Source organism: Nothoprocta perdicaria, unplaced genomic scaffold, assembly GCF_003342845.1.
Source record: "Nothoprocta perdicaria isolate Ctin4 unplaced genomic scaffold, notPer1 scaffold_11, whole genome shotgun sequence".
Classification (NCBI taxonomy): Eukaryota; Metazoa; Chordata; class Aves; order Tinamiformes; family Tinamidae; genus Nothoprocta; species Nothoprocta perdicaria.
The window spans coordinates 7460225-7476322 of record NW_020454205.1 but is presented as its reverse complement, the minus strand read 5'-3'; the positions used below and the strand labels follow the sequence as shown (position 1 = coordinate 7476322).

At 41.4% G+C, this 16098-nt stretch overlaps 1 protein-coding gene across 1 annotated transcript in view; it reads right to left on the bottom strand.

Moving 5' to 3' along the window:
- Positions 1–16098, bottom strand: part of IQCA1 (IQ motif containing with AAA domain 1) — a 99551-nt gene that overhangs the window by 2731 nt on the left and 80722 nt on the right. Inside the window, exons 15-18 of the mRNA XM_026048520.1 lie at positions 14755–14954; positions 7670–7756; positions 3571–3748; positions 274–512 (exon numbers count right to left, since the gene is read on the bottom strand). Coding sequence (XP_025904305.1) covers positions 274–512; positions 3571–3748; positions 7670–7756; positions 14755–14954 — 704 coding nt within the window. The remainder of the gene's footprint in view (positions 1–273; positions 513–3570; positions 3749–7669; positions 7757–14754; positions 14955–16098) is intronic.

The window sequence follows — 16098 nt, the reverse complement described above, 5'->3', positions numbered from 1 at the left end:
AGGTTTTATGCCAAACTGAGTTTCTTTAGTCCCAAACGCTTTATCACGGAAGGTTATTCATAAGCTATCTGAAACACCTTCTTGGAGGCCCCAGGAGTCTTTCTGAGCCAATATAGGCAGATGTGGCAGCACTCGCCATGGTGTGTACATCACTGACCTGTGTGCATGGAGGCCACTGAGGTCTAGGCCAGCTGGGAGTGATGTGTCACATGTGTCTGGGCAAGAGCAATGTGGGGGACAATGAAAGGCAGGCAGTTGGCATCTCAACATCACCTTAAATGTTTCTTCTTCCTCTTTGTACACGGGGTCCTGCCTGGCCAGAGAAGTCATGAACTCAACAGCCCTCAGTGGCTTCTTGGTCATCTGCAGCATGCGCCGTTCGCTCAGGACAGTTTGCACAGCCTGGAAGATGTTTCCCTGGGTGAAACCATCAGACAACTTTGCTAGGCAGCTTATGTTCAGTGTTTTGGTGATGACTCCTCCGTTCTGCAGAATGATATGTTTCCATAAGACTGTTCATCAAGACCCAGGAAAGGAGAGAAAACCAAAGACAAGCATTAAGGATTAAGCATTAAGCAGGAGAGATGTTTTAATGTCTTGGTATTGGAAAGGGGATAATAGAGGGTATTAGTGAGCAAAGCCAAGGTTCAAACATCTCACTTGCTGTTTTTCATCTACAGACTTGCAGCATAGGGGCCTTTAGGCACATCTGTTCTTAAACTATTAGTGATTCACTGCTGGCTACCAGTATTTTTGGAAAGTCATTAAGGGCATGTAATGTGGAGTAGATGTGAATAAAAGTGGGATGGAATATTGAATTTGCCTAAGAGAAATGCATGGAGAAAACTTGTCCAAATTTTTCCCATATGGATGTGCAGAGCTAAGTATCAACAACCTATTTTTATTTTGTTGACCCTGACCACAGGTTACTCATGAACTGAAGGGGACTAATGATTTCTGGCTTGGAACCCAAAGGCTTCAAGCTATACAGACACATATTGCAAATGCTAGGTATAGATGTCTGATGCTTTGTTAAATAAATAGTGAATCTTATTGTTTCTTTTAGGTGCAGAGCTCTGTTTTGAATGGATTTTTGTTTGGGAAGTATTTGGGACTTTCCTCCCCAAAGCAAACAAATATTTTTGTTTTACCATTTGTAAAGGCTCTGCCTCAGAAAAGCTTAATAGAACTGTCAGGATGTATTGCAGTGCTTTCCTTTAGTATCCTACGTGAAAAACCCAATGTTTGGGCAAGGGAGGAAGAGTTACTGAATAAAGAGATTTAAAAAAGTTACAGATCTTGTGTCTGAACACTCATATGTTTTATAGAAAAGTGGGGAGTAGGAGTTAATGTTGCTAGATGTAGGAGCATGAAACACAAGAGTCTGCTTTAGCTTTCCATTGATGGTAATGCACATATGGGACTTGTACCCCTAACTGTTGACAAATCTGTATTGCATTTTCCACTCAAATTGGGATCTTCCACTTGATTTGTAACTGAGCTCAGTAACTGTTGGCTGAATTGCAGATTCGCAGAAGAAATGGATGTGCACAGTAGTGAACATTTTTGCAGGGCCTCATGTGTGCTGCAGCTTCTGGTGCAGAAGGGTCAGGCATAAGAGGAAATACTGCCCTGATGGCTAGTTAATAGCAGGGAAAAAGTATAAGACAGTCGGTTTCCTGAACTGGCAATTTTCCTTGCATCTTTGCTGTTCCCATATGGCATCAAATGGAACATAATGGTGTGTAGCAAAACAAGGCTGCAGTGAACAGACAAAGCTTGGGTACTGTGGTTGTAAATGTTTGTTGTTTCACAGCTTTTCTGTCAACAACGTTTCTTAAGTTGTCAAACTGAGTGTCAGGCCCTGAGAGTTGTTGTGAGCAGATGAGTGGCCTGTGTTGGAACAGCATTTCCATCATATTTCAGGGAAATCTGAGCTAAAGAACAAGCTAGACACTTGAATGTCTTGAATGACAATGTCAAAGAACCAAAATTACAAATTTAATCTGCTTTAAGATATCAAGAGTTAACTTTTTAGGGCAGTTTGAGGTCTAATAATTGAAGTCCCTTTGGCTCTTTTTTAAGCAAATTAGTGGTAAAAATCCCAGAATGTGGTGGTTCAATCCCCAGGAGTGAACACAGCTAAACTCAATTGCTATTACCTCTTTCCTCTAGGTCCTACTCATGTCTCTTATCTGCTAGCAATTTATCAGAGCTGTAACATAACATGAAACATATGTTAGATTGCTCAGAGACCATTTCCCATCTACACTAGGAAAATTTTTGGATGTGGGAGAGATTTATAATGTGCTAGGCAGTCAAAACCTGTCTTGAGCTTGCCTGAACATGCATCGTCTCAATACCTTGGCTGCCTCCTGGAAAGGCAGTACCAAACTGGACTTCACAGTTGCCTGGTGTTGTACTAAGGTGAATACACAGCAATAATGTCTGCTTTGCTCAAGATGCAATTGTGTTGTGAGATCCCTGAACTGGAAGTATTGAAAAATGTTTTTTGACACATCATCCACTGAGAGTGGTGGCATAAAAGGAGTCTTTCCTGTATGTGGTGATGGACAGGGATATTCATGTTGGAAGAATTATTGCACTGTTTAGAGTCCTGACAGGAGATATTTAGTGCCAATAAGATTAGTTTAAAATCCCTTTTTCTACATATAGCTTTAGACTGGACCTAAACCACCTTTTTGCATATGAAAGTAATTGCATCCTGATTCCCTAGTACCCAGACAAGCATTAATCAAATGATATTGGGGAAAAAATCTTTTATACTTTTGGCAATATAAGGCCTTCTGTGAGATACCTCAGAAGAACTTGGCCAAACTATTTTTGTCCTAGTATATTGTTCATGTTATTAAACTTAACTTTGAGCATTTTCTTAGTATATAGCTATTGCAGGCTTCAAGTTGATTCAAATCTTGACATACTTGCATGTCAATGTTTGTTGTTTTTCCAGTCATGGAAAGGCTGGAAGGATGGTCCTCCTTACATGCTTTGCCTGTCAAATAATATCTGTCACTGAATACATTTGTCAGACTTTGCCAGGGCCTATATCATTGTAAACATCTGATAGCCTAGACAGGCAAAATCTTGGATGCTTCTGTTGCTCTTTACTATCTGTGAGTACAAACAGAGAATTTGATAGTGACAAAAGTCAGTCTTCCAGATATGGCTCAGTTTATGGCAAAGTCCTGAAATGTGGTGTTTAGGACTTGAAAACTGGGTATGCATAATGGAAATTGAGATTCTCTATTTAGAAAATATTATTTAAAATAGAAAATATGTACTACAATCTTAGTCATACAGTGAAAAATAATTTGGGTCTAATTCAGTGTATACTAAGCACCAGAAATGTTAGTTGCTGCAGAACAGTATTACACTCCTCTCTACTTCCACTTTGATCTTTGGGGGACCCTGTATCAGTATGAACTTCACGTTAAGGAATGGAGATGTGCTTGGGTATGAATGGAGTTAATCACTTCTGAGCACAACTGCAAAATAAGCTTGGATCTTAAGCACTAGTAATGACTGGGGAGGGTGACTTGAAATACTTACCAAATCTTGAAGCATAGTCAGGCCTAGGAATCAGAATGATTTTTTGGTAGACTTTGCAGAAAGGTCTGAGGTCAGCATCAAAGGGACGTCTGGTGGTTCCCACTAGCAACACTCTGTCCTCTGCTTTCAAAAGCTTGAGGAATGTGGGGAGAATTCTTTTCAGTCGTTTTGGATCAATCTTGAGAGCATGTAAATACAAAGAGGAAAGAATCATCAATGCTAACAGTTTAGAGCTAATGAGGTGAAGTAACTCTAGACATGAGTAATTCTTAGTTGATGCCATATACAAGAGGATTTGAGCTCTTTTTCAGATGTGCATTTTAGTGCAAGTGGACTAGATGCTCAACCTAAGTAATGGAAGGCTGTGTCTTCTGAAAGTCAGGCTAGCTCTTGATTTCTGCTATATATTTGTAGGTTTGAGAGCTAGTGTATGTATTTTATATGCTGGTCCCAATATTGAATGCCAGGAATAAAAGTCCTGACTCGAGGAATTCCTGGTTTTGAGCTTGAAAAATACTGCTTGAAACTCTGTACTTGATGAATTTTATCAGACAAATTTTTGGGGTATGAAACCTTTTCTGCAATTCTTGCAGCTCTTGGTGTTTATGATCTACTAATTCCTAACTATTTTGAATATGAAGACATATTTCACTGATTTTTGCTGTGGCTTCTCCTTGCTGAGACCCTATTCTCAGAACACTCGAGCTCTTTGAACTCAGGCTCTGGTTCTTTTCAATAATATACCATCTCCCTTTACTGTAGATTGCATTTACAGAAGTATCATACAAAGCCTGTCACTGGATGGCTATGCTTGATAATGCTCAGGTGTATAGTGGTTAGAGGGTTAATCAGATTGCTGTGGTACTAAGTTTCTACCAATCAAGTCATAACTGAATAATAGGGCTAGGATAGAGTATGGTATTTGTAAGAGTTTAATGACTTGAAAACCTCTTTCAGAAATGATTGAGATTAAACATCCTAGCCACCCAGGCTTGCTTGAACACCTTACTCCAGGTGAACCTTGTGATTTTTACTGTATAGAAGGCAGCTGCCTGAGAAACTTTAGCTTGAAAGCCAAAGCAGGCCTTTCTTAATGCTCCAAAAGAAGGAACTATGTTCTGCAAAGGTACCTCAATTGCAAGGTAATAATACACACCTGTGGATCTACATGGCATGTCCTGTTTCTGTGATCCAGTTTTTGCTGCTTGTCTGTGGAAGCAGCCAATTGACAGAAAGGAGGAAAAACTCTGCTCTTTGCAGGGAAAGCTACTAAGAAGGATCACCTGGGAAATCAAAAATCTTCAAAGATTCAAAATCTTCAAAGTCCTGGGCTAGAAAATAGCCTAGCTATTTTCTAGGTGTTTTGGTCTTATTTATAGTATGACTTCTCATTCTTTCCATTTTCAAGGTTATATTGAGCATCTTAAAGATGGCCAATTGCCTAACTATGATAGTACAGAGTTCAGTATGTCTTGGTATCAAGGCCAAGTTCCTTCTTCAGAACATGGGCATGTTACTTGCCAGGACAAAACATCCCACTCATGCTTGCTCTTGGATGCCAGCTGCTGTTTTTCATGCCTTCCCTGATCTTGTGTACCTGTTGCTCCTAGGAGAGTGGGATCCCTGTGCGCTGTGCTCTGTACGCACAGGCTTACCCTGAGGAAAGGAGAAATTTTGGCTTTTTCTCTCCTACAGAAAGGAGGTTTCACTGTCTACCCCTAGAAAGCATGGGCTACTTTGCTGTCTGGAAATGAGATTTCAAATCGCAAGCTCCCAAGTTCTTATTCAAGCTTTGCCACTGACTCCTTAAGTAGTTTTTAGTAATGAGCCTGACTTCTCCAGACTATATTAAACAAGCTGTTACTTCAAATGTGCCTTTGGAACAGTAAGTAGCCCTGCCACTTTTGCTCTGTCAAGGGGGCTGAGTCACAGCAATGACAGAAATGTGTTTTTTAATTTTGTTTTGAAGCTTTCTATGTTAAGTTGCTCTTTCTGATTTGGATACATCTTGCTGCTCAGAGCTGTTGAGCTTCCCACCTCTATGTACTGGAGGGAAGCACAAATATTTTTCAAGATGTCTTGTAGATTAAGCTTTGCTAGAAAGGACAGCATTATCAGAATATGTTAGGTTTCTGGGGAAAGCAGTCTTGACACATTTTTTAAAAAAACAAACAAAAAAGACTGATAAAGGTTAAGAGTTACTCCAGGTGAGGCTGAGGCAGGTTGTTTTCCAGACCTGCAGGTGTGTCTTCTGCTAGGAAAATGTATTCTATCAGGAGATGCAGAGGTTTTTTTATACTGCTTGATTCCTATTTCAAAAACAAGTCCTAATTTATCCCCTGTGTTTGGAACATCCATTTTTCTGGTGACAAATGATATCCATGGATTTCCACTGATCCTACATTTGGTTACAAGAAACGCTCATTGCTCAGCTTGCAGGAATCTTATTTCTGAATTTTAAATGACTGCATGGGTACCAGAGAAGCTAAATGCTCTGCTCCCTCGTTAAGCCTACTAAGCCAGACTGGCATTTGTGTGTCAGCAGCTCCTGTTATGCTTTTGAAAATGTGTGTCCACAGTGCACACATTTCAGGGATGTGTCCTGAAAGCTAATAATATCACCCTCCACTTTGAAAGAAATGTCAGTAGCAAGAGGAGCTGTTGAAGAGGCAAGCTAGGATTTCAGCAGTCATGTGGATCTGAGCTGGAGGAAAAAATGGGGTGAATTGTGAAGGTGACCTATATTTGTTTAAAAATGTGAGTGACTGAACTGCTTGTACAGCATGCTTAGCAACTGGATTACCATAACAGATTTAATATTTGACTGCTTGGTGCCCTTTAGGGGGAGAAATGGAGAGATGGTTTTTCTAGTGGGCTTTTCAAGACTTTATATCTAATCCTCGGTGATGCTGCCAGAAATGTCATCCTGGAATAAGTGAGGTGACTTTCATTTCCTTGGGCTTCTCCTGAGGGCTGCACCTACCTTCTTGGAGTGTTCCTAATGAAGGGTCCCTATGTTGCATTTATAATTGCTGCCCTTCTCATTTCATGTTATATGGCTCTGAACATTGTCTATGTTGAGCTATATGACATAAATGATTTCAAGCTTAGCGCTGTGAGTCTAGGGATGCAATAGCAGAGGTACAGGTTCCTTATGGATTTTGAGGATGGAATGGGGCTGTTATACTTTGCCAGTGCCTGTCAAAGCAAATGGACAAAGACCACAATCACCCCAGGCTATTTTTGACTCTAGCTCCTATTTTATTTTCTCCCTGGTGGTTGCTGCAGCCAGGGTTGGAGTCCAGGAAAACCGTGGGCTTGCGGTGTGTGCACCGCTAGAGAGCATCAATCACTGCACACCCACCTCAACCCTCCAAGAAATGCCAGTCTAATCCAAGGCGATGGCATTTTCTTCCAAAAAAACCACCACCAGGCATAGGGAAGTCCCAGTCTAAATACCAGGCTTAATGGCAAAGGTTTATTTTTCACACGGAGCTCTAGAGAAAAGGTGTTTTCTCAGCATGAACCTAATCACGGTTTCAAGTGAGATGCTCTCTGCAGTGGTGTAGTTGTGCTGTGCCTATTGGGTAGTGTTTTAATTCTTTCTAGTGGGCAATATGCAAAGGACCCAAAGGGACTGAAGAAATACAAACAGGACTCCTGAGTATCTAAAGAAAATAATTTGTAAACATAACATTTAATATACGCTTTGTTTTCTCAGTGGAAATTTATCTTTGTTACTTCATTGTTTGCTTTGGCTCCATCCAATTTCTCAAATTAATAGAGCTGAACAATTTAAGCTCATCTTAACTTTTGGTTTCTTGTCTCCTATTTTGAAATTCTCCATTATTCTCTCCTACTTTTCAGTGTGCTGATGAGCAGTCACTGGGCTATTTTTAAATAAAGCGAGGTAAGTGTGTAAGAGAAATGTGACTTCTTAAGAGCCCCAAGAGGTCACAAGACTCTCAAAAGTTAGTGAGACAAGCTATTATCAAGCAAGCTTTGGCAGGCTGGTCATACTGGTATGTGCTAAACTAAGAAATACACCTGCTCCTTTGTGTCTGTTCTAATGCAGGGGAAAAAAAAAGGAGCAACTCACCTCTTTTTCAGCCTTTGGCACTTTTTTATAAAACGTTTTTTCTGCATCTCCAATCCATACCACTGAAGGCTGCAGCTGTTTTGCCACCTAGGAGAGAATACAGGAGGACTGATTAAAATGGCTATGATTTCATACCTATTATTACCATAATTAAGCTTTTGAATCTATATTTCAGCAGCTAAAACTAGCTTGGTTTATTTTTTCCAGAAATGCTCAGCATTCATGGATAACACTGGCTCTGCTCAGTAGTCTTAGGCAAATCAAACCACTTCTATTAGGGAATCTAACATTAGGAACCAAATCCAAATTGGATTATTTTGATTTCCATGTTTATATCAATTCCCAACTCCAATTCAGCTGCAATTCTGCAAAAGGAAGCCTGGTCATAGAGTCTCATGGCGAAAGACAGACCCCTGGCAATTTGGGACTGGATGTCCATAAGAAGCCCACTCTAGCTTTAAGGTCAGAACACATGTGCAAGGCAGGGCTACTGCATGAGCAATTACAGCAAAATCTTGAAGCAAAATAGGTTTATGCTCAATGTTCTGGTTAACAGAATAGCGCAGGTTTCCTATTCATTTTGAATTAGCTCCAGAATGAAGGTGGGGAGGGGGGGGGGTCTATACAACTGGACTTTCCTGCTCACGGTCGAGGCACTATTCCTCAGGTTCACAGCAGGATGGCAGCAACGCTACAGGCTTCTCCACATCGTGCACTCTCCCGATTGCTATAGAAACGCCAGTGGTTTCGACAATTTGCTGCCAAATTTTAATCACTTTCCAGTAGCTCTCATAGCTGTGCTGCTTTGCTCAGCAGCTGGAGTGATGGCTCGGGGAGTGACAGTGACTTCTGGCCTCTTTTTTTTCCCCCTTGTGTCTCTGGTTGAAGCTGCTGTTTTCAGGAAGGAAGCTTACAGTATTGACAGATTGTATACATGGTAAACATGAGGTGTGAGTGACAGCCAGTACAAGGAGGATTGAGTAATGACCATTTCTTGCAAGTTTTACAGTTTAAGTTTATGGAAGTATCTCCAAGTCCAGAACTATTCTGTTGAAGGAAATGCATTTTTTCCATTGGAGGGCAGGAACTTGGAAGCTTACTGTTAATAAGGAGGATTAAGAAAATGCACAGAATGTCATGAAAGATGGAATGAAAATGCTACCAAAATGGATATATAGACAAAAGGTAGTTATGTTTACTTGCATGTTTAATGAAGAGAAAATATCAGTCTAGCAATGGAGTGGATAATTGGTCTGGAATGAGACAAAAATTGTACAGCAATAATATTTTAAGGCCAGATGCTTTGTATTCAGGGTCTGGTTTTTGTAGATATATTTTGTATGCACTCCAGAAGGTACATTTAAGAAAGCTCTGCCTTCCACACCAACTGAGCGGGGCAGCAGGCTGAGTCTCAGGGTTTCCCTGCTCAGCATCCTGTTATCTCAGGGCTCAGCCACCTGCAGAAAATGCAAGTCATTCCTACAGGGCTGCACGTGCAGGTGAATTCAATCAGTTCATGGCTGATAAGCAGGTTTAGAGACAGGTGGAGGAGGAGAATGGAGTAGTTATATAGCAGAGGTGTGGGTCCATCAGCACTGTACAATTAAGACTTGTTAAGGATGTTGTAGGCTGTAGTGTTTTAGGTTGCTAGAAGAAATCTACAGCTTCTTAAAGAGCCGTATTTGCATTTCACACATGGCATCTCCTCTGGTGTATGGAACTTAACTCAGCACATGTAACGAAGGGTTGTCACCTGGTGCTTTCTGATGTGTCTAATAATGCTCTCTGCCTTCTGAAGTATAAGGTAACAACCAATTTTCACTCCTGTGCCATGCTTGGAAAAGGACATGAGGAAAGAGATGGGGCAGTGGGGAACTGCTGCCCTTGAAACAGAGGATCTCTCTATCTGAGTCTTGGGTTAGTGGCACTCTGTCTACTCAAGTTTGCCTATAGACTGTATGGATATGCAGACCACCCCTGACAGTTCAGACTGAGCAAGGTCTGCTGTTACTGTGGGGCTTTCTTTTGCTTTTGTCACTCCTGTTAGCTTCTCAGATGCTGACACGGGTCATGTTACTGTCTGTGCTGACTGCTAATGTTAATGCAGAGAGGTGCTCTGTGTTCTAAAGAGAACAACATCCTTCTGGTATTTTTTGCCTTGTGAGGTAATTTGGTTGTACGAAGCCTAGGACTGATGTAGCTGGTCTGCAGTATCTTCTCTGTGCCTGTGTCTGGTGGAACGTGGAAACGTGACACCAGGGAACAATGAAAGTCCTGGGCTGGAGAGACTTGTTGGCAGGAGACCCTTAAGTCTTTATCTGGAGTATCGTTTAATTTCAGCTCTTACAGATGCTTGCTTTATTCACACCTGTATTCTTCCCCCAACCCTTATTTTCCTGCTAATGAAGTAGAAATACAAAGGATGAGCTCACTTCACATTTAAATGGTACTTTCCTGCGCTTTCTATTTTCAGGCAACACGACCTGAACAGATAAAGTGGCCCGTGTGTTTCTCTGGCAGTATGATGCACACCATATAAGTGGGTCCAGCACGCTGTATTTGGGCTGTCTTTTGAAAGACAGCTCAGACACCTAGAATCCATTGGCATCTAATTTAAATTGTTGGCAGATACGTAGTAGACTGTATATCCCTGTGAAAGGGCTTCATTTGAATTATCCACGGACAGTTTGAATCCATGGATAATTAAATGCACTGTACATAATTAATTTGTAATTGAAATTTTATTAGCTTTGCTGCATTCAACAATTTGTTAGAGTTGCCAGCAGATGGCTCCTTAACCCTTCTAATACTGCACCAAGTTAGCAGCTGCCTTTGCCAGAAATCCTTTCTGGACACTGACATTTTGCTAATAAGACAAAACCTTAACAGAAAAGTGTTTTTCTGTTTTGATTAACATTCATCAAAGACAGAGCCATACGCATGTGCTTGCTCCAGCTAGGGTTAAATGTTTCAAACCTGAATGCCACAGTTGAACAGGTAAGGATGCTGCAAAATACATAAACCTGATTTTTTGCAGTGGATGCGCACATTACTTCTCCAGGCTTGAAGGTTAAGATGAAATTTTCTTGAAAGGATCTGAACTAAGATCTCTTGAAGCTCAATTTGTCACTGAAAGCTGCTCATTCCCCTGTAGCTCATCTTCACTAGGCTATTCCAAGGCAGCAAAGGCAGCAATGAGCTGAAACTGCTGACTGGACCTTAACAGTGGGAGCCTCACCAGCAAATATTACTCTGCTACAGGGATAATGCCAAACTATTCTGGTTTGCTGGAGAGAAAATAACTTTAAATAATATTTTCCAACAGAATGCATGCCATTTGACATCAGAGCAGCACAATGTAAAGCTTCTCTGTCATTGAATGAATACTGTATGTTTGAGCAATGGTGATAGTCATCACTTCACAGGCCTTCTAGCAGACTCTCCAGCAGTTTGTATTGCACTGTGAGAAAAATATTGTTCTGGCATGACTAGAAGAAAGACTGATTATACTGTTCCCAAATTTCAGTTGTAATGGAAGCTTTCTGTGGCACTCAAATGTTAAATACATTGAGGTTTCTGTCAAAGTGACAGAGTAAACTGCACCTGGTTCTTCAGGCTGTCAGAGAAATGACCTATCTGAAGGAACAATACAACAGTGATTACAAATACCAGCCTCATTTTATGAAAGAAGTATTGGTGACAGACTTCAAAATTATCATGCCTCTAAATGCCAGGTGTGCATCATTTAATCCTAAATGTACTCAATTGTACTTGTCTAGTATGAGGCCTTTCTCCCCTCCGAGTTGAGAAACAGCACAAGCAGCCTCATAACATGTTGCTCAAAAGGATGCTGTTTGAAATGCTCCTCTGGCAGCTTGCTGCTCTCAGGCTCCTAGCTTGGTAAACAGGGCTGCACTGTGTGCCCTGAGCTGCTGCTCCATCCACGGCTCTTCTGTGCTGGTATTTCCGCTTTGCCACCTCTTCCTCAACCTTTTAGCCTGGTCAGTGCTGGACTAATAACCTTTTCCCATGTGTGGCTTTTTGTACAATGTGCTTTCTGTGTGCTGCTGTGGTCCTGGTGAAGGGCCGTGGAGGGCTTGTGATCTGCTAGTGATTAACCTGATGGCTGCCTTATGGTATGAAGGCAGGGCCCAAGCTTGTCACTTTTATTGCCTTGAAGTTGTGCCTTTGGAATGATCTGCATCCACCCACCCCTCTCTGCAGCGTTTGCAGCAGCCGTAGATGGCTGCAGCAGGATTTGTGTGTGGATGAGCATAAGGGAGGACCAAGCCCTTGGTTGGCACGAGCTGGCAGAGAGCTCCATGGAGTTGGAGCTGGCTCCATGCATGGGAAATGTGGTTTAGCTGAAATATTCCAGCACGTTCTGGTTCATACTCGAAGGATGAGATTTGTTTTGGGGATGGCTGGGAAGCACTTCTATATTAGAGACAGATCCTCCCTTTTTACTCTGAAACACAGCAGACCTGGCTGCCTGCCTTTGCTGTGTCTTTTATGGAGAACACGAGTGCTTGGGCTTGGTGTTCATAGCTTCTTTCAAGATTTCTTTTATTGAATATTAATCTTCCTTACATTTCCTTTGAATAGGCAGATTGAAATGCTGGTGTTTTCCTGTTCTGTAAGAGAAGTCATTTCCTCTGCATGACATTTAAAGTGCCTCCTTTGAGTAACACACAAGGCTCTTTGGATCAAGGCTGGTATGCCTCACAAATCTCCTCCCAGAAAAAAGGGAGGGGGAAAAAAAATTGTGCTCTTGCATCTGAAACAAATTAAAGATTCATTTTTTCCAATGCTATTTGCTTGTTTTTTAGGGTGTCTCCCATGAAACCATTGCCAGCAGACAATACTATTATGGACAGAAAGCTTCCTAATAGTCATTTTATGTTCTGCAGAGTTTGATTTAGCTGCAGAAACTGTTGCTTGCAGGCATAAGCTCTAGGTTACCTCATCAGAGTACCGTTAATTCATATTTAGTTATTTGTTCATATTTTAGTCATTCATGATGCTTAACCATGGCTGTGCCAATCTCGTAACATGAAAAACCACTGCAGTGTTTCCTGTCATTCACTTAGAACTGTAAGAGCAAGTTCTTTACTCTGCTTGACTAATTCTGTGTCAGATACTTTTGAGGAGCAGAGTTTGCCTGACAATAGTCACAGTTGCTGTTTGTAAAAAGGCATGACCAAATCTGTCTAGTTATGGAGACCTGATGAATCTTTCAGTAATCCCTTGTTAAGGCATTTAACAAGGTGTACTGCAATGTGTCATATGGTAGATTCAGAGCTGTAAATATAAGGATACTGCTATTTTTCATAGCTCATAGGCTGTACATAAATCCATCTTAAAATTATTTATTTTTATGCCAGACTCCTTATTCACCATGATGAAAAAAAACCTTTTTGCTAGAAGCATCGGTGTTTGGCTTTCTATGAGCAATGGCCACCATTCCATTGGTGGAAATGTTTCTCTTGTGGATGCCAGGGACTAATAGATGCTGCAGCCCATCAGGAAAGTAAGGGACATTGACAGCGCTGCTTGGTGTGAGGGGACACTTACACTGGTGCTCTTGCTAGCTGTTGCAGGGGCACTGCTGTTCCAGGTGCAGTAGTCACCTGCTAATAAGCATCGTTCTGGACAGCCCTTGATCTGTGTGACCACGAGCAACTTCCATGCTGGTCACCCACTTAAGTTCTCCGAAGTATCTACTTTGTAAAAGTGACAACTGAGAAGCAAGTTCAGATTGCTGCCCATCAAGTTTCAGTATGCAGCGGATGATGCTTCAAAAATTATTTTACTTCAGTAATATGGAAAATATGAGGGTTTTATACATGTATATTAAAAAAACCTTAATATCTTCAGCTAGTACCTTTAGGAGTAAAAAAAGGCTGACCATCTCTTAGACCTTGTGCTTTAGCAGAGACTATATGATGGGATGTGTGTGCCTGTGGCCACGTGTTGTGTTTTTTACAGGTAAGGGCAGAGAAAGAGAAGGATAAAAGGAGTAGAATGGAGAGAAGAATATTAGATCAGCCTGACACTAGCTTATGATGGGTGCTAGATGCAATGTTAGTGTTGTAGCATCAAAGGAGCATGATCACAGCATCATAGCCTTTCCTGTCCAGACCAGCAAATGTGGTTCTTAAATTGCTTCTGTGAAATCAGTTTTCTGGGAATAGACACCTGCCACAACTTATTACAATACTGCATTTAAAATGCATCTGATAACTACCGAGGAAAGCCAGTTTGAATTCAGCTTTTTTTCTAGGCTTCTAGCACTGAAGTAGTATCGTAGTAGTTTTTTTACAGTATGTGCACCTCTTGTCTTTAAGAGTATTTCTTCTGGAAATGTTTAAAGCTTCCTTTCTTAGCAGAAACACTGAGAACTTAAAATGTAGAAGAAATCCTGCCGGGGCCTTTTTCCTCTGATGAGGATTTGGTATATGTTGCTCACAGTTCATATGCCTTTGTTTCCAGACTTTTCCTACTTTTTTTTTTTATTATTTTTTTTTATTTTTTTTTTATTTTATTTTTTTTTTATTTTTTTTAACTAATGTAACCCTAAACTAGGATTCCTTCTTCTGAAAACTTTGGGTAATTGGGCCAATATAGAGGAGAGCTGTTTCACAGCAACAGTCCCAGAGAGGAAATTTCTGACCACCATGAGTCTAGTATTTGATTAAGCGCTTTATGACAAGCATTCCTGACTGAAGTCCACACAAAAACAGAAAAAAAATCTTCTTTCTGTGATGTTTTTCATATATAAGGAAACATAAAACTTGCCCAAACAATGTAAAAAAATATTGTTACTGCAAATGATTCCAAGGAGTGTTAAATCCTCTTCAGTGGCACATATGCTGGCTGCCAGCAAGTGATTTTAAAGGCATTTGAAAGAATGAAGAGAATCCCAAACTTTGGTTAGCGCTTCTGACCTTGGGTAGCTTTCTCTTGTAGGGTGACTATTGTACCTGCAGAAACTAGAGTCCATGAAGCACAACACAGTTCTCCATTTCTTCTCTAGAAAAAAAGACATTAATACAGTGAACCAACCTTGTAGAGAAGCACAGTACCTTGTACACCAGGTGCAGCATCATTTGCAGGCCGCTGCTACCTGGGTATTTCCCAGCAATGTTGGAAGCTGATAAGTTGAAGAGGTTGGCTCCAGTTTCTGTACAAATGGCATGGACAAGCATTTTCTTTCCAACACCAGCAGGGCCGGCCAGTAACATGGCTTTCACCAAAGGAGCCTTCTCATGGACTGCTTGGGAACCTGTAAAAAGTCATATGGCACTGTTACTGCTTTGGTTTAAGTATGCTATAAAGGTAGTGGAATGATTCTTCCCTTTTCCCTCATGGTAAATATTTCATAATGTGAACTCATTGCTTTGTTAATGTGGCACAAGTGCTCTGGCGTTCACTCCTGCACAGCTGCAGTTGTGGTCAAAGAAGACTTGAACTAAGGTCCCTGTTGGTAGTAAAACCTGACCCTCCTAAACTTATTTGAAACAGGCTCTGAAATGGGCAAACTTTAACTCAAACCCTGCTTGGCTTAGAAACTAAACTTCATCAGTAAAATAAGTTTGAGGTACTGATACATGTGGCTTATGTGGAGACAAGCCTGGTGTTGACACAGGAGACAAGTGTCTTCAGTTGCACAGTAATGGTAGCCAGCTCCCTGTCAGTTGCCATGCAGATGTATAGATGGAGCTATGCCTTGGGCTTGAAGATCTGCACTCCTTATCAGAGTACGTCCTCATTTTCTACAGTTGGACAAGGATATGAGACTCCTCCTGTTCAATAGGTGAGCAGCATTCCTTCCTACTGCCATTCAAAATGACACTTTCCAGCTTCTTCCTCTTCAGAGACACAAATAGTGTCTGCTCCTTGCTTTCTTGGGTAGTTTTCCCTTTTAAGGATCTTCCTACTGTCCCGTGAGCATGGGAGATTGTGATCACTTGTCCCTAGCTCTCCTCCAAAATCCTGGAGCAGCCAGCTCCCCCTGGAGCTGCTGATAGCTCTCCCCCAGCCCCGGGCATGTGTGGTTTCAGCTCACTGCTGAGGAGCAAATACTACATGGCAGTGGCATGATGTAGTGCAGCTGTGACACATCCATGCTGGGGAAGGGAGGGATCCTGTTCTGTACTTTTTGCTCTGCCAGGTTGAGGGAATGCAAATGCCAGGGTTGCAATGCTCCTCTTGCTCTGTCAGCAGTGATGACTGCTCAGTACTTCTCTGGCTGCTCTGGGTTAATCCCTTTAGGGCTGTAAGACATCTGCCTGCTCTGCCTTGGAAAGGCTAGTAGAAAAGCCTGGGCTGTGAAAATAGAGCTCGTGAGAGATTTAGGTGGTAGATGGTGATAAATGTGCCTTCCCTGTGGCTCTGTCACTATATGAATCAGGTATTTTACAGCAGTG